The sequence below is a fragment of the Ceratina calcarata genome, unplaced genomic scaffold (genome assembly GCF_001652005.2).
Source record: "Ceratina calcarata isolate Rehan_Ccalc_2016 unplaced genomic scaffold, ASM165200v1 scaffold297.2, whole genome shotgun sequence".
NCBI classification, from domain to species: domain Eukaryota; kingdom Metazoa; phylum Arthropoda; class Insecta; order Hymenoptera; family Apidae; genus Ceratina; species Ceratina calcarata.
The window spans coordinates 149,574-173,349 of NW_017152138.1; the positions used below are offsets into that span (position 1 = coordinate 149,574).

The following is a 23,776-nucleotide window of genomic DNA, read 5'->3' on the forward strand; positions in this document are numbered from 1 at the left end:
ATATAGCATATCTGAAGTATTATATAATTTTATGTTAAAACTGTTCGAAACAAATTAATCATCGCCATTGGAAACGATTAATGAAACGTTTTTCATTTTGCTGCGCAAGGGCCTTTTACATAATTGAGTGAATGAATAACTGACAAAAAACAATTAACGAGGCGACTTTCAATTCCGCAACCGAGCCTCATATTTCATTCTGCGTGGGCATTTCGCGCTGACAGCCATTCGCAATTAGCGTGCTAACAGATGGCAGTAGAACTTTGGGAAACTGTGCGTGCGTCGGTTTCAGGTTGAAAGCTTTCAACATTCATTTAAAGAAAGAAAATAGGATATGCGATACAGTGTTTCTCGATTTAAAAATCTCGGTACCGTCTATCAAATATAAAGTTAGAATTTGACGTTCCATTCTCTAAATAATTTGGGATAAATTCTAGAGACATGTAAAATATATAAAACATGAAAACGTAAAAGACGAAGGGTTGAGAAATATACATATGGACGTACATGCGGGTATGTGTATAAGCTCGCTGCGTGACGTTCTTGTGAAAGCAGCACTCAGAGTGACGCGCGACTTGCATAGTCGCGTGTCAGAAGCTCTATTAATTAAGTAGGGGAGCGCTCAAGTGAGAACAAGTGGTAACGCAGCACGTTGTAATATAAGGGAAACCCGAGGATCTCTAGAGATGAGGGTAATATTTCGGGACTGGTGATACGCACGTAGATGTAGGTCCAAGCAACTTTTGGAACCCAAGACCACTTACGTAGCCTTTTCATCGTTAGCTTATCTTCATTACGGCATCCACCTACACAAACTCTTTTGTCGCTATCAATTATGCTGGGTCATATTCGGACCGGTCCGTACAGCCTCAGCATGTCGATGACACGTCGGGGTACCAAAAATAGTGCTGTTGTCTTCAGCATGAAGTATAAGTAAAAACTGGTTTTTACACGACTTTTTATTATCTTGTATATGCGGAGATTACTGTACGACTACTATTACAAATTTCTTCGCTAATATCGAATGGAATAAATCCTATTCTCCATTATTGATCAGCATTGTCTGAAAGCACTGTCTAATAACTTTACGAGTTGCGACGGATCCTAATATATGCAATATATGTATGTATGTATATATGTTTCGCAACCAGCCACTTCTCCTAGAGCGAAATGCATTGTATATTTGCTCTTCGGATGGACGACGCGCGCTATCCTCGACGATACTAACCGGATGCAATTTTCGAGCCGGCTCCCGGTTCAATAACACGGGAGTATACGGTGAAGGGGATAAGTTTCGACCGTTTCGCAGATACATCGAGCTAGGAGGTCGGGAGTTTCTCGACACGTGGGAACACTAGACCAACCGGATTGACCCGGGTCTCGAACATTGTTCCGAATGCAAATCGCAGTTTACATCGAGGAGGCGGCCGCCCGCGTCGCGCCGCGCCGTCCTATCATACTCACTGATGCGGGTTCGAGGACCGTCAGCCGACGGCGTCGAGACGCCAGGCAACCGGGGTATTAGTCCAAGCTGGCGGATTGCTTGCGTGGCAAACCCTCGCGGTCCAATTCCGCTCTCGAGGAACCTCTTCGAGAGGATATCTCGAGTCGTCGCGACGCATACGAATGCCGACTGGGAGGCTGGTAATTTCTTCGATCCGCCGCGTCGCTGACTTGATGGGATTGCGGATTGGTAGGCCGATGAGTTTGGATTTTCATTCGATTTACTGCTTAGGAAATAGAGGATCGAATGGATTAGGAAATATAGGGTGGTGTGGATTACGTAGTACGTGGCTAGCTTAAGCTGAAAAATAAAGTTCAGCCTGATTGAATGTTGCGTTTTGTACCTGTTTCTACGACAGTAATACAATAAGTGGGATGCAGATTTTTACGCAAAATAAATGTCGTTCAATGTTACAAAATGATGTATACATATTATACTTTTAATTATTTGTTCAATTTCGTACGTTACATGCAGTCTATGTTTTCTATACATTTTCCTATAAAGATCCGCAGTTTAATAATAAGAGTGTGCTATGTGTTCTCACTCATGCTGCGACGAGCACTTTTTACGTGGGAAGGATGATCTTCATTTTTCCTCTAACATAGTTGCGCTTAACGACGAAAACCATTAACAAGCATTTACTCTGAAGCATCGTAGCGCAGAGTCGTTAACTGTTAATGGATACGTACTAGGAAAGTATATTAAGCTCTAGCCATATTTTCAGAAATCTTATCGTCGCACTTTCTCTTGAGTATCACTTATTCAGTTCATTAGCGTTTGTGAAACTTTTAATAATTCAATCCTTTCTAATTTGGTTACACTTTATTACAATTTTCACTGTATTAACAACACTGCGCGCTCTTCCACGAATTTATATTAATAAATAGTAATAAAAGAACAGAGATGTAGTTTTACGTGGAAAATTTAGTCAAAAAAATTTCAGTCACACTGAATGAGACTCATGGTGTAGTCGAGCGAAATGTCACGCGCAAGAGGGACAATGCGTCTTTTCCCGCGGCACGTTAACAAGGAGAAACGGAAAGTACGGAAGGTATTCACCGGCTATTCATCGGTAGAGCCACCGAAAGCATGACTTGGCCCGGCCAGGAACAATGCTTGTGAATTTAGAGCTTGCCAAGATGGCGTCCTAATTAGGATGAACGCAGCTTAAATATGAACGCCGACAGGAGAGAAATATACGCATATAGAGAAGAGGAGAGACGGGCCAAGGGTTGCATACTGCAGTCAATGGATGTTCACATTTCTCTTTCCCATCTTGCGCTTACTGCGAGAAAAATGCGCGGTTGTTCCTTAGTTAGTGCTTAATGCACCGCGTCTAATAGATCATTCATGCAGTCGTTTGTCTGTGTACTTTCCCGTGGGAAAAATCCGGCAGCGTCAAGAAAATGTACCGCGGTAAATATAGTTATTATAAAGTGGAATTATTCAGGTTGATGGAAGAGATCATTAATTTGTTTGAATTTACATTTATCTTTAAAATAATGTACGTTATTAGGTATGGAAAGAATGTTTTTTTTTTTTATAATAGAAAAATACGTGTATATTGTTAAATCAAAATTTGACGCCTAATGTATATTGATGTTTCGATTACAAGCCCGATCTCTTAATTAAATAACTATAAGCTATCGAGACACTTTCAGTGAGTTGGAGTCAGATCTATGATAGAGGCCAACGCCAATTCCGCGATGAGCACTAATTGCTCTCGAGGATGAAGATTGATCCGGATCTGACACCTCACAGGTCTCGTCAAATTGGTCACCCGTCAACCGGGCTGGCTAGTGGCTGTCTGCCAATTCATGGAACGATTAGAATTAATGCAGTAAATAAATACCAGCACTTAAGGCGGTCATTGATTATGAACATTGATCATAAAATACGTTGAAGAAAAACATTCGTTTTATTTTCTGAATATTATACAACACGTTTGAAATATTATATTCCCTGAAAGTATGCAGCATACAGTATGGGTTGGATGAAATTAAGAGTTTTATATCTGAATCGTGGAATCTGTTATGTATATCAATGCGAGCAGAGGAAAACAGAGGAGCATGACTTTATTTCTCTAGGAAAATGGAACATTTAGCTGGCACGAACAACGATCAAGTTGGCGTGGTTTCCCGGATAGGTGAAAGGAGAAATGGGAAATGTGGACAGAGGGAAAAAACGAGAAGAAAGAAAGACGACGACAACAGACTGGTTCCCTGAAATTCTGTTTGCAAATGCCCTGTCGAAATAACCACTGGCGTATATAACTCCGCCGAGAATTCGCTTTGGTGGATCGAGTGGTTTTGAATAACGTATATTATATATTATATATACACATATTGTACAGATATATGTAGAGAAAAAGCTGCTCGGGTAGTTTCAAACACTGAACAGATGGATAAATGGAATTATGAGGATGAATTGTTTGATTTGATTTATTATTGAAAATGTTTCTAATAACATTTTATTGTAAATACTTGTATATTTCAAATACCATTAGCAATTTATTATTATATAAAGAGAAAACGATGTAAGTATTTTCAACGAAATTTGGGCAGCAACTTCCTTATATACTCCGAACAAACGCAGACATGTTTCCCAGCAGACATTGATCAATTATAAAACTAATGAATTGTACTTTTTGGCTTCTACGTTATTATTATTTTAATTTTCTGAAGACAGATTTATTCGTAACGGATCACGGTAGACGCACCATCATCGAGTGACTTATGCTGTGTATCGATCCGACCCAATGCGAGATAGTCGGTCATAGTTTCACGCAGTTACTCTTTACAGGATTCCATCCTTGGCCTCGAATTCACCAGTGGCACGGTTTTCGTTTGCCGAATAAGCAAATTTGGCACGTACTCGGTACTGCAACTCGTACTCCGTTTTCGGCTGACAGAAACATAGAAGGCGTAAAAGCAAGAGGTATCCAATTAGCGGTCTCGGTACTGCCTGGCCGGCCCTAATTCACCGAATCCCATTCTGCATTCTCGGGCTCGTTTATCTTCCCGCGTATTCGCAGTCGTGTTTGTGTGCGTGTAAATTCACCTACACTCTCAAAGTTCATCTTCGTGCATCGTGGACTAACGGAGAATCGAAAATCATAAGTCACGAAACGTCTGTTAGTTTTTACCTCCAACCTCTTCACACAGATCCACAGATCGATCCTGTCGGATGTTGTATGAATGGATTGTTTATGGAAATTTCGTTCGCGTATTTGCGTAGAAAAACAATTGAAACGATCGAGAGTCTGTTTGAACTGTTGCAATCAATTTAACTGGATTGCGTTACCGGCTGGTGTACACAGAACTTTATTTCCAAACAAGAATTCTCGTTTAAAGTACATACGGCGTTTCCTAGTTCTCGTTTTCGGTACGAAGTCGTGCGAAGCCTGAGTTAGCTATTCAGTAATTACATATTAAGAATTAAGATTACCGTCATCCAATTATATTTTGAGATAAACAAATACATTTCCTAGTCAACATTTCATCGCGTTCTTTATACAAACATGTTTCATCAATGCTCCCCGAAATAACTTATTCTTGTTTCTTTACGAAATACTTGGTCGTCGTTCGCAAGACACGCGCGCAATAAGGGTTAGACATTGACCCTCGTTCTACTACGGGCGATTCGTTTGGAACGCGAAGGGGTTAGTGCCACGCTGTTTTCGCCTCGGATTCTTGGGAAAGGAGAGAGGGCCTGTGTCACGTAGTCGCCGTTCACGAGCGCCACTCGAGAAAAATAAATTTTTGTGGCGAGGATCCGAGGGTTTCGACGTTATTGCTGCGAGAGACACGCTACAACGGTTTCACGCTGCCACCGCATCCAGCTGCGGCCATCTTTTCGAGGCAGCAAAAATTCTGCTCGTATCCGAGAGTTACGTTGAAAAATAGAAGGGTTCTCGGAAATATCGATCTTCTGCCTTTTGCCAAAAATTCCAACGATATGCGATGCGAGAGCGAAATAAGATTTTTGCCAAATACTCGACGCCCTAATATATGATTTCAGAACGCATTTCTGGAAGACTTTGGTTGATAGTGCGTAAAACACTCTACGATGGAAGCATGTAGTATATGCGATTGAAATGTTGAAGATTTAAAACGCTAAATCATTCGCGGAAACTGCTTAAGAATCATAAAACCGTTTGATCGTAAATAAGAAAATTTTATGTTGGAACCCCTACATCAGGGACAGAAAAAGTATATTCAATTCATTCAATGCATTCGTCTGCCTTTGAAAATTTATTTCCATTCGTGTTTCAATAAACCATCCCTGCAGGTTTTCGAATATGGCTTGAGGTGGTTGCTACTTTTCAATTTTGTACTGGTCATCGGGTTATCCGCGTATTTTTATGGGCGTTCAACGGCCGTAAAAATTGCTCGTGTCCTAGTCCGCATAGATGCGACATAAGCCATAAGCAATTCATGATCGATACCGAAGCGAGTATTTGGAAGAAGTTGATAGTAGGAATAGGAGGAGAGCTAGATACTTCGCCGGAAATTACCTCGGTTTAGTTGTACATAAGCCACTTCTCCGTAAGAAGACACCAGGAACGTTTCTGTGCACGTATACGTAGTTTCCTAAACTGCCCTAGTATGTGAAACGATTTATTAGCGTGTAGACGTGATATAAAATTGACCCCGTCGATATCAATACAACTTTATGATTTACGATTCGACTCGAAATAAAATTTTGATAGCAGGCAGTAGATGAAATTGAAACGATATACTATTACAAATCATGTGAAAACATCGTCTCCTACATTCCATGATTGAATACAATTTTACGTTTTAATTGAATTCATTAAACAACGAAGTTTAGAATCTTTTCTGCGCCCTGCTCAAGTTTAATCCATTAAGCTTCAAACTTTCTAGAAAATTATCAAATACTGATATACACGGAGTAAAAGTTTAAGAGTCTATTAGAATTTCATAAAGAGAAATTATGACTGAATTTCATGGATATTAAAGCATGTCAGAGGGAGTGCAAAATTTCATCTTGAAATTTAAATTAATACGTTACTCTTTCGTATAAATTTTGTCAGATTACAAACAAACTTCTTTCTGATAAATAAACAATTGAATATTACAAATATGTAAATCGTTGGTAAATGTACAAATTGAGATCAATCTCGCAGAATTCAATTATTTTTTAATACGTTGTTCAGCTCGCAATTCCAAACAGCTGTTTGACCTGTTTAATAACGGTTTATTTATTTTGGTTATAGTTGGTGGGTGGCGAATTCGACATGGAGCTGAATTTCGTAATCCAGGACACGCAGAACATCAGACACATGCTCGAGTTGCTCGATCACTGCGCGCTAGATCTTCAGGTAAGCAATGAACGTAACCGTCCCGTTCACCGTCGTCGATCAAACTAATTATACAACCGGCGCGCGACTTGCCTGTTATAATATCTCACCGCAAATTTCATTTTACGAAGGAACACACGATCCGCCGCGATCAATACGTCATCGTTTTACTCGTAATTAATTTCTTACCCACCGGGCTAAAGCCCCGCGCTGGCCGCATTTCTTTTTAACTACGCGCATTCATCTCACTCAAACCGTATTTGAAATTAATTGCATTCTATTACCGTTATATTAAATCGTTTTACTTATGACTATTTTTTATGACTATTGTGATTAATCTGGTGAAATTGTCACTTTAGTTATAGGAACCGATTGCAAAAGAAAGATGTGACGTAACATGATGCTTACGAGCTACTACGTGTTTTAATAAATTTTAGAGAATTTACAAATACATTGTAATATAATTCGTCACAAATAACACGAGCAACAAAAACCTGTTTCCTTGCTGTTATATGTAAATAGAATACAATGCAGCCTGCATTTTCTTCGGACTTTAGATATATCGCATCTTATTAAAAAAACGCAGAGACATAAAGACAAGGTTGTTTTCTAAATAATAGGATCTCCTTAGTCGTCAAGGCAAACGGGAGGGATAGTCATTGAGCCGTTCTCCTGCACTGCGAACGCTGTGTTTTACATTTGCTAGTTGAATGCACGCTTACAGTGAGAAAGCTTCGGTGCGGAGATAAAGGGAAATTGAAACTGTGCACAAGTTTTGTATCACCATTTCCCGTATTCTTTGATTGCGTTAAACTGTCACGAAGTTAACAATGGATGCTAATTTGTTCTCTCGTCGAATTGAATTTCACTGAAATTGGGCTAGCATCGCCCGAAACAGGCAATTGTATCCGTAATTTTCTTTAACGATTATAAAATTAGACACTTGGAAATTATATAGGTATATTTGCGTAGATCACTTGTTTCAATATTATAATATATCTACGGGTCGCTAAAAAAGTTTTTATGTTCCACCAATAAATCTGATCATTAATACAGGTGATCGAATAATCTCCTTGTGCATGGTTCGGAAGTTCAATCTATGTAATCAAGTAATCGATAACTAGAGAATCGATTTCCCTATAATCGATATCCTACCTAATGACTATCTAGATAATTAATATTTGCTGCGTATTAAGAGCAGAATACTTAAATACTTATAATATATCTATTAATCTACATAATCTAAAAGCATTTGAATATAATTTAAGTTATGGATTACTGCAATATTGTTGTTAGTCTAATTAAGAATTGCAGTGTACTATCAATGCAAAATAAACGATATCGCAAATGTAATAGCATACAGTGACACAAAGCCGTAGTATGATTTCGTCGTAGCATCTTGATAGCATTGATTGTGGTTGGTATAATTTGTTGGAGATCAGTTTCTGTCCTACTCGCAACTCTGTTTGAACGTGTCCCTGAAATGTTAATACTGTTAAGGGAGTTTCCAAGTTTCAATGTTCCCCACTGTATATGCTTTAGTTTCCCACATATACGTATCTTATATGTATATGTACGTATGGCAAATGTTCGTAGAAATACATGCCTACGTACAGCTGCATAATTATCATCACTGAAATCTAAATCCAACGTACTAGAATATTCAATGGATTTCGTTCGTCTATTAACGGGATTGTTCAAAGAAAGTTCAATTTTGTCAAATTTGTGAGCATTGTTTCACATTAAAGACGATTCTTCTTTGGATAAAAATTATATCGTGTAATGTGAATTACAATAACGCATTCGCATTTCGCATTTTGAAGTGATTAAAACTTCATTGATAGTAAAATCATTCAAATGTAACTGAACTTCTTACACAGAAAGACTGAGAAGGAACTGTTCCCTTGTTTCTCGATTAAATATATATCTGAACTTAAACGGTAAAACTCTCATTCGAGTGCTCATCGGTTCGCGTCTTTGTACCTATTTAGAGTTAACTTTAGCTCGTTTCAAAGACGAAGGCTGAACGTCCATGAAAGGATACCTGGCTATATCTAGGATTGACAAATATACAATTAAATCTTCAGTATATACCTTCGTTATTTACCGGTGGTAGCCTCGTTGCAATGTGGTGATGCCCTCAAAGAGGCAATTAAAATGGATGAGACATCGGGTCGTGGCTCGAGGAGACGGGAAAATGTCACTCAGGCAAACCGGGAAGATCAATGAAAGCAGCTGTAGCATTATATTGAATCTTTTTATTAACGAACCGTGATCTGATGCAATTCCAATCGAGTTCGATTCCCAAGCTCAAAGGGTTGAATCATTGTAACTGTGAATGGCTTGTTAGAAAACCTTTCGCTACTTTAACATGCATTGCTTTGACGATTCATGTACATAATTGGAATAAATGGTTGTAGTTTATTTATTGGACTTGTAAAATGAAAATTTTACACATCCTGTCTTACAATGATTATAGCGAGAATTATGTTAAGATTAAAATACATCATTTAGTATATTTTATATGAGAAGTAATTTACTTATTATATTCTAATCTATCATTATGCTTGTTCTATGAATTTGCACAAAACATATCGATTGATTGTTTATCTATTGTAGAACGCTGTTTGCACAGTTGAATTTGCCAACGCGGGAACGAAATAAACCGCGTTCTGCATTAATGCTTCAATTCACATTTTAACAAATTCCACGATAATCCCTTAATCCTAACATCTGTATTATTCCGGACTATTTCATCGCTTTCATCTCGTATTCTCTCTATTAGAAAATCGTCGCACGGATTTTATACTTGTCAATTTTATATCCGCGTCAGCCTCTCTGTTATTTACATACGCGTTTCCCGTGTACGATCGGTGTTACGAGTGTATGCGCACAGATCCATAATTCAGTCGGAAAATGAAAACCAGCGTCATGGTAATCCCGCGATATCCGTGTTATAACGCTTGAATCATATCCGATAGCTCGCGAGAACGCGAGTGTTATTCATGGACTTCGTTCGAGGACTTGTTAAATCTGTCTGAGCACAACCATCTATGTCAAATCGTTCAGACGTACAACGCGGAACGCGCATCGCTCACCTGTCCATCTCAAATTTAATAGTTCACCACTGTATATCGTCTATTAACTCGTGATCACTTCTGGCAAGCAGAGAACAACAGAATGAAATATTTGTATTCATATACACTTCGAGTTCGTGACGGTGTTAGCTCGATACGATTATCTTTCAATTACTTAAACCTTCCTGTGTGAAGCTAGCTCGGAATAAAATCATCGGAACACTGCTTTGCTTCTGTGAAAAAATTCTTTACACATATTTATTCTCTTTTTGAAATATCTTAATTTCTTTACAAAATAGAAGGTTCAATGATGCTACTTGAATTTCTTCAGGTTTATTCTATAATCTTAACACATGAAAACGAAGCGCCAGACAAAATTATAATAACAGATTCGTACGCAATTAGTGTGCCGAAAAAAACGTTCTCGTGAGAATACAAATGAGAGCAGCATTTTCTACTTAATTTGCAACTGAGTAATATGTATGTGTCTATCCATAATATATTCCCAACGAGTCAATTACATAACCGGCAAGCTTGCAAATATGATGTTTGAGCAAATGGGCAGTTAACTCTATGTAGTGCTTGGTTTGCAAACACATGTCGCGTTTATTCCTTAAAAGCGAATATGGGATGAGGAAAGCCGTATCGGAGTGAAGCTCGATGCGAGCGGCATATGCATGAAACAGTCCAGCGACATGCATGTTGCACACTGGCGTGAATAACGTTTGTAAGCAGTTATCCAAATTTACATTTCATCGATACGACACCGGTAGCTGGTTGTATCTCAAGTAGCTCCACCGGAATACGATTTACGGACGAATTAATCTGCCATGCTTGCTCAGGTTTCATTGACTTATGCCACTGATATCGTTTGCTTATACTACTTATATGTGTATTTTATTAATAAAACATGTTAACTAAATGTGTTCTGTCCCAACATGTTGAGTTAATATACGATTCAATATTTATCATGGCTGAACTTCGTTTTTGGGAGATATCTTTTCGTTTATTTTTTTATATAATTTGATTGAAATCGATGAGAAAAGAGTCCTGATTCCTGGAATTCATACATATTTTCCTTATTCCTATTTATTTAATAAATTATTTGTTTTTACGTTGAATTTCTCATCTTAACAATGAATGAATGAAACATTGCGTGTCTTTATGATTAAATCGACTAAGCTCGTAACATCATGGCTTTCGACCAAATTCCCTTGGTATTAATTCGTCGCTAGAGCGGGTGAAATACGCATTGCCATTCAACGGAACGTAATTCACGGTTCGGAATTAATGCGTCGCGAAAACTAAGGTACCGGGCTTTTGTTGTTTAATCGCGTTACACAGTTCACACGCTAATAGATTTTACCTTCGACGTTCCACTCTGGACGCCAGAACTTGATCTGCATGCGCGTGCACGCGTGTACCCCGCGATGGGATGTTCCCGCGAATACATTCGTTTTCGTGCTACATCAGTGATTCTCAGTCTTGGGCCACATAACACTGTATACTGAATTTTATATAATATTACACAAACATTTAGAAGAGATAGAAGGTAATATTTGGAAGATTTATTAATACCCAAGGAAGTAACATCTCCGACTCAAAATATTTAATATACCACTATAACAGTAAGCTCAAGGGGAGCTCAAGCTTTGTTCTGGACTAGCCTAAATCCAAGAAACCCAATTCGGATCACTCAGGATCCTGGACATAGCTGACCTAAATCCCGAAATGTACACACGTCGCATTGCCCCGAGGCCCAAGGATCGATGTCCAGCCTTTTGGGCGTTCCGTGGCCGAGACCGTCCTCTTCTTCATCCGACATTATTTATATCGAGTTCCTTCGGTATAAGATCAGCTATATCACATCCCTTTGACTCACGGTTACCTGTAGCTGGTTCGTTTGTGTCGCGCATTATCTGCTCAAACTGCTTCAGGTCGAATCTGTCTCTTCTGTTTGCCAGTGCCTTTGAGCCAGTTGCCATCTATCTTTAATCCAAAGTTTTCTGCGCTGACCCTCCTTTAATCTGGAATCGCTCGTGCTAATTCATTTTGAGTTGTGTTTAGCTGACCGTCTTTGAACTCAACTTGTCTGCACTTTGTTTTGCTTTGATCTATCCTTACTTCAGCCGAGCTCTTTTACCTCGGAATTATCCACGTTGGATTCTTTTCCTTTGTAATCGTCACCTTTTCGATCAGTTTTGTTCTCAAGGCATGTCTATTGTTTATGTACCTTTGTCTTCTAGATTTAAAAATATTTGTAGTTGTACTTCTCAAGCTTTTATTATCACTTGCATTATGCTTCTTCGTCGTTACTCTCCTATGTTATAAAACAATTTAATATCCCAGGAGATGTAAGTACTTCAGCTTGCAAAACTTCGTGACCGAGTCCGTGACCGAGTGATTAATCGTAACCACGAATTGGTTCTCTGATCTACAATCCACTTCCTATCTTTCATGCATCATAACGTTTCCAAACAGATACCACTATGCGGCATCAGCGTTATGTCTGCATATAATATGAGGCAGGCATAAACTGGTAAACACTAATGTAGTTATATACTTACATATGCAAATGATAATGCCAGCTCTGCGGAAGTGAAGCTGAAAGCTAGCCCGTCCAAGGAATACGAGGTCCAGTTTAATGACCCAGCTTTACTACATCCTATTTGAACTACAGTGAATAACTAACGTAAATGTTCTTTATCAAGAACATTCATTTCGTAGCAACGGAAGTTAAGAAATTAGTTTTTACGCTTCAAGAAAATTTTGATGATAAACGTGAAAATTAACAAAAAGGAGGAGATATCTCCTTTGCAATTAAATATTTTCAAAACAAATAAAAAATATTTGAAGAATCGAAAACCAATAGATAAGCATAACAGAGGAATATAGTTTTTTGTGGGACGAGGAAATCGAATTCTCAGTTTCGTGTTCGCAGAACCACGCATACAAATATCTTTGGTTATATCCGGTTGGGATATTAATCTTTGTTAGTGGCAAGTGGCACGATAATGGCGACACTTGCGTTGCGGTCGCTCCGAATTTATGTCGGCCATCTCGTCGTCAGTGCTTTTCTCGGACGATAGCAGGTGATTGTCGAAACATCAGTGAATCGACGATAACCTCCTTGCTACCGTTGTTATTGCTTCTGGTGTTTCTGTTACTACACCATAGACAACAGCAACTAGGAACATCGCCACGTTGCAGTTAATTACTCGCTGGTCGAATCGCGGAAGCGATGGGAATTACTAGCGAAGCTCAAATACCGTACGGAGCACGATAGCGTATTTTGCATCGTTAACGTGGCCGATCGTTAAAATTTCATACGGTGGTTGGAAAACGTAATCACTGGCAGAGTTTCCGATTTACCCGAACGCATAGATTCGTTTCATTTTCGGAATATTGGAAGCAGGTATAGCATCAGATAAAAATTGTATCTGCGGACATCATTCTTCAAGAAATTCAATGTTAGATAATTTTACTCTTTAATAATGTTCAAAATTTATAATCACACTATTCTTTGATGGATTACGAAATGGATATTACAAATTACGAAAATTAAAATGTTAATTATAATCTTTAAAGAGGCGGCGTATTTGTACAGACGCCAGATTAAACAGTGTGCTTTCAAGCTCGAAGGGAAATCGCGTTGAAAAAATTTGAAATCCCTGTAGCAGCTTCGGAATCGGAATTTCTGCCTGGATGCACTCTTTTATTCATAAAATAAAGCGCGGTGAAAGATTTATTAACGCACCGGTAGAAAACGTTTTGTTCAACTCTTCGTTCTCCCAGTCTGAAACTCTGTTACTTTCGCGTTTCCGTAATATTAAAGTGGAGAAATACCATGCGAAAACCGGAGAGAAGAAATTATCGTCCTTTTGTTTTATGTTTTATTATAAATGTGTGACCACGTTGTATGTCTACAGCACGATTCTTTTTATCCGTTTCAAATACTTCATATCTGCAGTTCCAGGGCCGTGAAGTAAAAGCCGTAGGGAGTAAAACCAGCCGTAGCGAGTTTGAAAAGTGGTCAAAAAGTTCACGGTGAAATTTTTTCAAACTTGCCGATGCCACGTTTATTAACACCCTAGTTCATTGTTAAGCGAAGAAGTTTCGTTGAAAACTCGAGGTGAATTATGCGGCACGAGAGGGCATACATCTTTCTCAGGCTCCGTAAGAAAATTCTGTTAAGCAAATTGGATAAATATTGCATCCGTCGTTCGTTGAGATTGATTAACAAAAAAAACCACTTGAAAGAAAATTTCTCAAAAACCAACGTGGAACGAATTATGAACATTCCATCATATCAAAGTATTATTCGGATGCCTGCACGATATCGTTCTCAATGTGGTAGATACATCAAATGAAAATTAAGATTTACGGTTAACACTGGCAATTCTGACAATATTCATATAAGTATAAAATCTCATTTAAACTCGACATCGCAAACGACGTAATACTTATACTAATGCCGTTGCAAACTCTATTCGCGCCATTTAACGTAATCTGAATGCTACCAAGCATTCAGGTGCTGTTTAAGATGAAATCTAAATCACCGTTCAGGTCATAACAGCCTCTTCTTCGCTGAGAACGCGATGCTACTGTGTATGTATCTTCAGAAGGAGAATAGTGCGCGGTTATGTTTCGGTGGTATATCATAAGCGTTGAATCCGAGAAAGGATTGCAAGGCGGCTCAAGAAAAGTAATTAAGATCGTTCTTTCCTGCATCTTCGTTCTCTTCTCAAACGATACTAACGACGACGACCTCGTTATTGCACGAAGATAATGTTAATCTCCTGCGGCAACCTGGAATTACGTTTTTAATTAGCCTGGCTCCACGGATCGGGGCTCGGGTATCAAAAGCTGGAAAGAGAAAAGGCGGGATCGCTGCAAAAATTCCACGAACTCTCGTCCTTCTGAATTTCCATGTCGTTACGAGGTCTACAAAGCGGACGGACGAAATTTTCTACGGAAAGAACTTTCAGAGGTAATTCACCGCAAACCCTTGAGTGAGAGCGTCTCTTATTAGCGCGAGGATGCAGGTTATTGAACAGAAATACGGCGTTGCCTCGATGAGTTTATATAATTAAAGATGCTTCTATGTACATAACTTACATGCTGCGTGATAATAATTGTAAAAGGAGCGTAGTTGCTAATAAGAAGCTTAACGATATTAATTTAATAATTCAGTGCTACTAATGGGTGAATTAAATATTGATCCACTGCCGTTTGATATAAAACCTGTTTTGTGCCATAGATTAAATGGTTGTCGGAGAGACAATTTTTCTGAACAGCTTCAAATGGAACCGGGATACTAAGAATTAAATAATCACGGTTTCACACGAGGATCTTGTTTTTCACTGTTGTCAATGTGCTGCCGTTAACAATCTAACCGCATCGTACATTGAAATGGAAGTCACCGCGGAGAGGTGTATTCAAACAGCTTGGCGGATCCTAGAGACTCGGTTGCCTGAACATTCCTGGGATGTAATTTAGTCGACGGGTGCACAATTGTGCGACCGTGGAACGGTGCCACGGAAATCGTACGCGGGACAACGCCCTGGCGCGTCGCGACGCGACGAGACGAGACGCGCTGTTTTTCCGTCTCGACGGAATAATCAGAAGGAATGAAAGAACGTTAAAAGAAATGTTCTCTTCTTGGTATCCTGTAGAAGTCGCGTTTTCTTTGTGAGTTTTACGTACACGTTATTTTTACATTTGCTTTGCTCTTTTCCATTGTGCAAAAAAGTAAACTAAATAAACTGATAAATCTGTGTTATGTCAAAACTGATTTTTTAATGATCACACTTATATAATGTTTGTATATTTCTCTTAATAACAATACAAATAACGAATATAAGAAAAAATAAGTGAGCTGTGTCTAACATGTAACTGACATTATCTACTTAATGGTAGAAATTAATTTTTTCAGTTATGGACCATANAATTATATGTTTTTGATATTCGATAAGCATTTTCAAATTACAAAATTTTAATTTGATAAACCACCAAATTTAACGAAGTATCAGTACTAAATGAATTTAGCAGATTGATTAAATTTGATCGAATAGGTGCCATCCGTGTTTGGTGAAATTAGATACACGAAACGTGTATGCGCATACAGAAGAGTTAATTTATCTCTGATGTTTTCATCAACACGTCGATGCAATGACTATCCCTGAAACCGATATTCCCTTTCGGATTAACGCAAAACTGCACCGTCCACCTTTCATCCGTCAGTCACATGTATACATCGATTTCATTCAGGGGCCATTACTATACTGCTCGCGTAAACTAAAAGCTTTTGTTCGACGACGTTTCGTCGACACCCAACTCGACACGTACGTTTCAGAATACTGAATAAATGAACGATTTTGGAATTAAATATAGTATTCATTTCCACCGATACCACTGACTTTTAGAAGCGACGAACGAAAATCATTAAAATTTTATCGATAAATGTTAGAAAAGTCACGAGACAACCCTAGCCTCTTAAGTGATTCGAATCTATGGAATATAGTAAATTTAATGATGAAAATAAAAGTATTAACAATATTGAAAATTGTATTTATCCTCGGTTTCAAATTTCCTGTTCTCCATCTCACTGAGAAGGCTCATGTAAAACGCCCAAATCATGACGAACGAGCTCTCACAGCTGCGTATCAAGTGAGGAACAACCAGCTTTTATTAGATACTCCCAACCTATTATACGAGAAGCAAGACAAATCGTTCTTAATGAACGGTGATTTGTTATGGGCTGCAGGGGTGGAAAGAGATCGTTCCAGCGTGATATCACGTGGAAACACTTTGATAGTGGTCTACGTGCACCACGTACGTGTTAGTTTCGCCGAGAAAAAAGGAAAGAGTCGATAAAAATTGCTACGTGGCATAAACAACTCTGATCAATGAACGCAGCGGGACTCTCCAGCCGGAGCCCTCTCACGTTCCTGATTTTGCGGTCATGCTACGAACAAACAAAAGGAAAAAGCTGCAGGACAGTAAACAATTTAATTCCAACTGTGTTCGTATGTCTGTATATTGTAAATCTTGTACAAAAATATAAAGAATAATGATAATTGTATGTAAATACTGACACTAAATGTAATTTTCTTATGCAATAAAAAAAAAATAGAATACATGAGCAGTGTACATTTTATGTGCCATTTTTAAATACCAAATCTTTCATCTACAGTTTTTGCTACCGTAGACGGTTCTGAAGGGATTAATTACCGACTCTAAATTATCTCACATCCATGAGCTATGCAACCCACCCACATCGTGTATATCGTTTATCTCGTTCTCTGACGGTACTGACTGGCCGTTTTTGCGTCGGTACCATTTAGGTTGGCAGGGGGAGGGGCGCCCGAATAATTCCAACCCTTCATTAAACGCGCAAAGCTCCGCATTCTTCCAGTCTACCGATCATGGGCCCACAGGATGGCGACGGAAATTTCTGAGCTATCGAGAGCGTAACGCCACGGTGGTATTATCGTTCACCCGATTTCGTGGACACAAATCGGAGACCGGTTTCGTCACACTTAGTTTCATGCCAAAACCCAGCTTCATTTCGCCAGAATAATTTTCCAACTGAATGAGCTCGCATGGGTTAAAAACTCGTGCGAAGAATGACATCAAAAGCAAAAATAAAGACAAATTGTAGAATAAATGTGTTAAGTAATTGAGCTCGCTTCTTCAATAAATCTTTGAAAAAGTGATTTTCAGATAAAATTTTATAAAAAAAAGAACAATTAGATAAATGCCTTCTGCCAACTGTTGAGGACCAAAACGTAATTTTTGACAATTCATTGATGTTTGATGTAACATTTAAAGCACTATTCGATTGAATCCGTCTCCCAGTTGTTGACAAAAGGACAGGGAGCAGGGAAGGGGAAACTAAATTCTCATCAGCATATTGACGTAGCCTTCGGTCTCGTGCGATTGTTACCCGAAACCCCTTGATGAATGTCCCTATTGCGTAATTACACAGTCCGACCTAAATTATTGTCACCATGGGATTTGTTTTGGGAGAATAAATGAACACGCTGAAATTTAGTAAGACGTCAAGAATTCAAATCTAACCCGTAAAAGATTTATGTCGCCTATTAGTGTTTATTAAGAAGATATTGCAGTTATCACTTTGTTTATTCCAATCCCATTGTTTCTGTGGTTACTCTTCTTATAGCAACGCGTAAATTTGTGGGTTCAAGGCCGAGCAATGTTCGTACGCCTCTGTTGCCATTTTCCAACACTGGGCATTATCTAGAGCGAGTGAAGCTCTTGAACGATGCAACGATCGTCAAGAGATGAACCACATGCTGCAAATGACAAGTGTTTAGGGAAGCAAATGGTTGTTCGCGATATGAAGTTCTGTTTCAGGTGAGATACGGTTTGAATGAGTCATGCGGGTGCAGTGTATGTCGAGTTTCTGAAATTGTAAGATATGTCGTCATAATTGCGATAGCTTCCGGAGAATATCATCAATTAACAGATTAATTAAATCTTTCTATGTGAATATAAAATAACACTTACATCTACAGAAATAATTTCATCAGTACAACAAATAATTAACAGACAATCGGATTAATAATTAGCATTATTTTCATTGACAGAGATGTGATAGAAATGTACATAGACGCGAGGAAACCACGCGTGTGCCATGTATTTACACGGAAATTTTGCAACGAACGCATACTATCGTTAACAACTGCCACGGTTGACTGTTTTTGCCCTCACGCAAACCACAAAACAGATTTTGCAACATCGAAATTTTGTACCGCAGCATAGTAATTAATAACGCGTGTCCAGTACTCAGAGATACAAAAATAGAAGCTGTTATACCTATCACACGTGTGTCTACAAAATTTATTAACGAGAGGCTTTCGCGTAAATTCTTCACGGTCACAGAGTGCGACTGTAACTTTTATAATTATTTTTATCCACATACTTATACTCTTGCCGTACTCTTTGTAACATTTTATATCCATTTATCCTCCGTCAAAATTAGAATAAAACTCGCGTTTACGATGTGGTGAATCCTACACGCGAATGATTGTAATAGATTCAAATAAACTTGTTTAAAAAGTGCTCGCTTCATAATTTAATTACATCCTCGTGTATAAAGTGACTGTGTGCTTAATAAGAATCATCCGCACGACTCTATTACCGCAATCTCTCTCAATTTCGAGCTTAATTAATGTCATTTTATCTTCGCTACGGCCGGTAGATACGCAACCACTTTGTGTCGTGCACTCGTTGCGTTGCGTCGGTTCCTTTAACTTGGAGCACTGTTTTAATACGGTATGGGGCCTCTCAGAATAAGAATTCATTACTTGAGTGCATTCGGAACATCTGCCAACGTACTTCCTAAGAGGTGTCGGACAACGAAGAATCCTTTCTTTCCTATTTCTCCAGGGATGATCACCCTTCATCTTCATGTTCGCTTTCGCAGATTTTTTATTGGACGACACCGAAGTAAAGTAAAGAATTCCAATGATTGTGTGATAGGCGAACTTTGAACCAGTCAGAACGCAAGAACATTTGCTGTACCAGTTTTAGTTGTTTGATTTAAAAATAAGGGAAAAGAGGTTGTGTTAAGTAGTTATAATTTTTTACGAAAGACAATTCTTTAATTCTATTCAAATTAATTAATTAGTTCAAGATCATATTTATGTATACACAAGTACCTGTCTTAAAGATTAATATTTTAGTAATTTCGGCGACAATTCACTGGTTTATAAGATTGATCGATTAATATTCGTGGTAGCATCGACAAATTTCTTTATTTTGAACGCAATCATAAATCTGACTGAGCGAAACGGGGAGAGTGACGGTAAAAAGGTGCGGACGAGAAAGGATGTTCCCAGGGGAGACTCGGCATTTATTTGGCATTCACCCTCGCGACCCTTTATAAAGTTGCATTTCAATTCGTCGAGAAGGAGAAAACGGGTAAAAGGAATCGGGGACGACCTAGGCGAACGTATGCAGAGAAGCGTCGAAAAATATCCGTCAACGTGGCTCGAATGGCGAACTGGTGTTCAATCTTATTTCGGTTTATCTCCATAAATCCCCGTTAAAATTGAACGCGGCGTAGATCTGTGCTCGGCCGATCGCCACGAAAATTCCCATCTTGCCGAAATTGACTCTGGGAGGGAGCACGGGAATAAGGAATGAAAATCTCGAGCGGAGAACCACACCCTGAGGAAAATCGCGAGGAAATATTTCGACGTGCGAGATAGGGAGGGCTGTTACTCTGACCGCGTTTATGGACAGCCTCTTCTTGATTATAATTTCAAATCAGCCGTTCGTTGAAAAGTTTCCCACGAACAAGATTACTACGTTATCGTGGCTCGACTCTCGCGAAACTGCGGATGGACATTAGGACGTCGCGTAGGATAGTCACAGTGTTATTACAGACTTGATATTTAAATGATGTTCGTGACGAAATTCAACGACAGGGAAATATCGCTTTTCTGGTTTAACATCGTATTATCCCAATTCGACGAGACGCGACGTCTCAATTATAAAAGAAATTAAAATTTACCTTTGAAGATCTTTGCGTATAACATTTTAAACTCGCTTCAATTAACTTAATGTAACTTCTCTAGAGTGTAATGAATTCTCGTCAACCACAAAAATTAAAGTAGCTTTTAAAACAATATTTCGTTAGAATTAAATTTCCAATCTCTAAGTAGAGACCAGGTCGATTTGCAGCCCTTCCTACAATATCTCCCGCTCCTCTTAACTTGTTTGAGTAAACAATGAGACAAAAAAGAGTCCCTTTCGACTTTTATAGGAACTTGTCTTTCCTGCAGAAAATCATTTCTATGGTTACACAATATCTGCTTTCTCAGTATGTACTTATCCGTTTCCTTTGGAGCCGCGTTATTTAATCTGTGATATTACTTTTTCATGTCATATTCGTTACTCGAAAAAAAAAAAACAAATATCGCAAAACCAAGTCAGAGTATTTGATAAAGTTCTCTTTAAATAGAGTTAATGAAATATACCCTGCTTTCAACGAAATCATGGTCTTCTTGGATTTCCGTTCTTAGGTAATAACAGTAAGATGAAGAGCCAAGCAAGAGTGGAAGGGAAATCTTGTGAAAAATAAACGGTATCTTTGCCTTCCACTTGCAACTGTCCACGAAGACAGCTCACACTTGACCCCTGGCTTCTCATCCTTGTCCAGGTGAAAAATTGCCCTTTTCAGTCACTGGAATCTTCCTTCTTACGCGGCAAGGTAGAAATTCTTTGCGGCGATCCCTCTTTCTATATCTCTTCGCCGGAACGATCAATCTTTTATACCAACACTATCGAAAAACGCATTATCTATCGTGGCTATGGAGCTTTTAACCTAATTGATGAATATATTTCTGTTGAATGGAACACGGTATTTCATTCGCCACGAATTTGAATAAAATCAGCAAATACGCTTTAGAGAATATGGGCGTTGATACAGCGTGAATATTGTTTCTATAATAATGTTCTAAACGGCTCGTTGGATGGCGAGTATTTGCTGAATTGATTCAATAGGAGCATTCGTAAATGTTAAACTAATAGTAATGCGCGACGTACTGACAATACGTCGCTGAAAATCGCTTTATCTACGAAGGCGACATTCATGATTGATCGAAGCTGTTTAATTTGTGGTATTCCATCGATTCTGCGAGCGAGTGCACATGCCCATTTCGATTCAATGGTCTTTTAAAATCAGGCCTTTGTGTGTTCAGTCGGTGAATATTAACAATTGATCACGCTTAAATTATTTTGTATCGCGCTACCCATTCCACACATTCTAATACGTCCGCTTGATTATTCTTTTAACTCATCTACTACTCTATAACATTTCTGACCCATTGTTCTCAAACGTTTAAAACGTTATAGGAGTAAACCGCGTAAACTTCATTACAAATCTTTTAAACTTTGCTTAACTTTCCGACTCGTAAATCGAATCGAAGTCTGATACCTTCGAACATTATTTCCATTGTTTCCTAAACTGCCAAAACTTCGCTGAAGATTTAACGATCATCAAACGCGTTAAACTTTAGATCCCAGTAAACTTTGCTATCAAAAACAATTCTTGATTGCCTGCAGCACTCGAAAACCGAATTCTCAAACCAGGGAAACTGCTCAGCTTCGTTTCCTATGATCGGGATCTAAAGTAGGGATGTTGGGGATCGTAACGATTCCATGAATCTAAACGCGAATCACCATATGTACGATACTTTCAACGAGATAACCTCGGACGAAGGTCAAGATACGTGCGAATAAATCTCCTTGATATATATCGAATCGATAAGATCCGCAATGAGGCACCGAGATCGTGAATCGCTGGCTAACATTTTGACTCTATACTTTACCTAAAATCCTCAGCAGGAAACGACATAAATGTCAATTCTACAAGAGTCACCTACGATTTTGATAATGTTCAAATATGTTGCACAACTTTTTCTATAAGATATAAGTAAAGATTCTTTTAATTGTCGAAATATTTACCATAAACTATTGTTACTATTATAATAAATCCTGTGGCAGCGTATACATGAGACTAGTAATTAGCTTTAGGGAGTGATCGGAATAATGAATTGAAAAGAGTATTTGGTGAATCAATATTCAATAGCCCTGTATGCAATAGTTTCTCGTTCAGTATTCGTGTTTCTGCTGAAACAATATTAATGCATACATTATAGAGCAGTGGCCGTCGGCATATACATATACGTAACGGATGGTCTTGCAAATTGCACGGACTGCTTTGTTAGACCGCGAAATTGCATAATTATATGGAGAGAAGCTAGTCATAGGTATAAAGCTTGGGACAATGAACCCAAGCTGCCTCGGGCTAGTGTTAATTTTCCCTAGGGTAACAAAATTCAAAATGAGCAACAAGTCTTCTTCATTCCTCGATCTGGCATTCATGCTGCTACATTTTGACATAATTTTGACGTTTCAAAATGGAAACAATTTTATCCTACGTACATACATTACCACCACATACATTAATATTCGAACTCCATCAATATCGAAAATGAATCTGCTCTCTTAAATCGGACGTTTACCAACAACGCTGTAAAATCGAATAATTTTCAACATTGTAGATAACTTTCCGCTTACGAAGGCCGTCGTCAATCGGTTTCACGTAATCTTGATCCTATTTTTATACCGAGGATTTATCAGAATCACCGTGGGATCAGCGATTTGGAGGATTACTGAAGGTCCGCGGGGTCTTCCGAATCGTCGAATCCCACGGTTTCTTGATGCCGAGCAACGATACGCGGAAGCGTTGGAATCTGAAAGGGAAATTAGAAGCTACGTGATCATAGACGGTGCGGCGCGCCACGGCTTTCTCATAACGACAGTAACGTCGCGCGTCGACGCGATAATAGAGGGATGTTCTCGCGTGTTGAATGCGACTCAGAAGATTAACTGTTGCGCGAGCACTTGCCATGTTCGGTTCGCAAGATTAATACCCGCACGAGTATACGGGATGAATAAAGTCGGACGACCAAGCCCGAGAATTAGTTGTAATTTTGTGATTCAACCCCTGCGACCGTACGCGCTTATGAGATTACCTTCGACCGTCACGATTCGATGCTGCCTTACATTCCCCGGGTGGATAGCAGTCTTAGTATGCCGTATATAGAAATATTAATTCTTCTACGTCGTGTCCCAATTTCATCATGCACACTGAGATTACATCCTCTTTGATATCAAAGTCTTTCCAATTACTCAACGAATTAATCATTCTCTTTAAGTAAAATGCATTCGTTTTATAATATATAATTCCTACGTATATACCGTTATGACTTTACGTCAAACGGAACAGACAGCTTATTACTGTAAACACTTCTTCAACATTCATGCAATTTATAA

General features: G+C 38.7%; 1 protein-coding gene and 1 long non-coding RNA gene across 21 annotated transcripts in view; one reads left to right on the forward strand and one right to left on the reverse strand.

Annotated features, from left to right (window-relative positions):
* The window catches only part of rg (A kinase anchor protein rugose), a 269,667-nt gene that overhangs the window by 147,893 nt on the left and 97,998 nt on the right, over positions 1-23,776 (forward strand). For all 20 annotated transcript variants that reach the window (XM_018022957.2, XM_018022951.2, XM_018022956.2 and 17 more), the window contains exon 2: positions 6,744-6,848. In XM_018022957.2, coding sequence (XP_017878446.1) covers positions 6,744-6,848 — 105 coding nt within the window. The remainder of the gene's footprint in view (positions 1-6,743; positions 6,849-23,776) is intronic.
* The window catches only part of LOC113464200 (uncharacterized), a 59,923-nt gene that overhangs the window by 4,437 nt on the left and 31,710 nt on the right, over positions 1-23,776 (reverse strand). Inside the window, exon 2 of the long non-coding RNA XR_003389045.1 lies at positions 1,465-1,804. This is a non-coding gene — a long non-coding RNA (uncharacterized LOC113464200). The remainder of the gene's footprint in view (positions 1-1,464; positions 1,805-23,776) is intronic.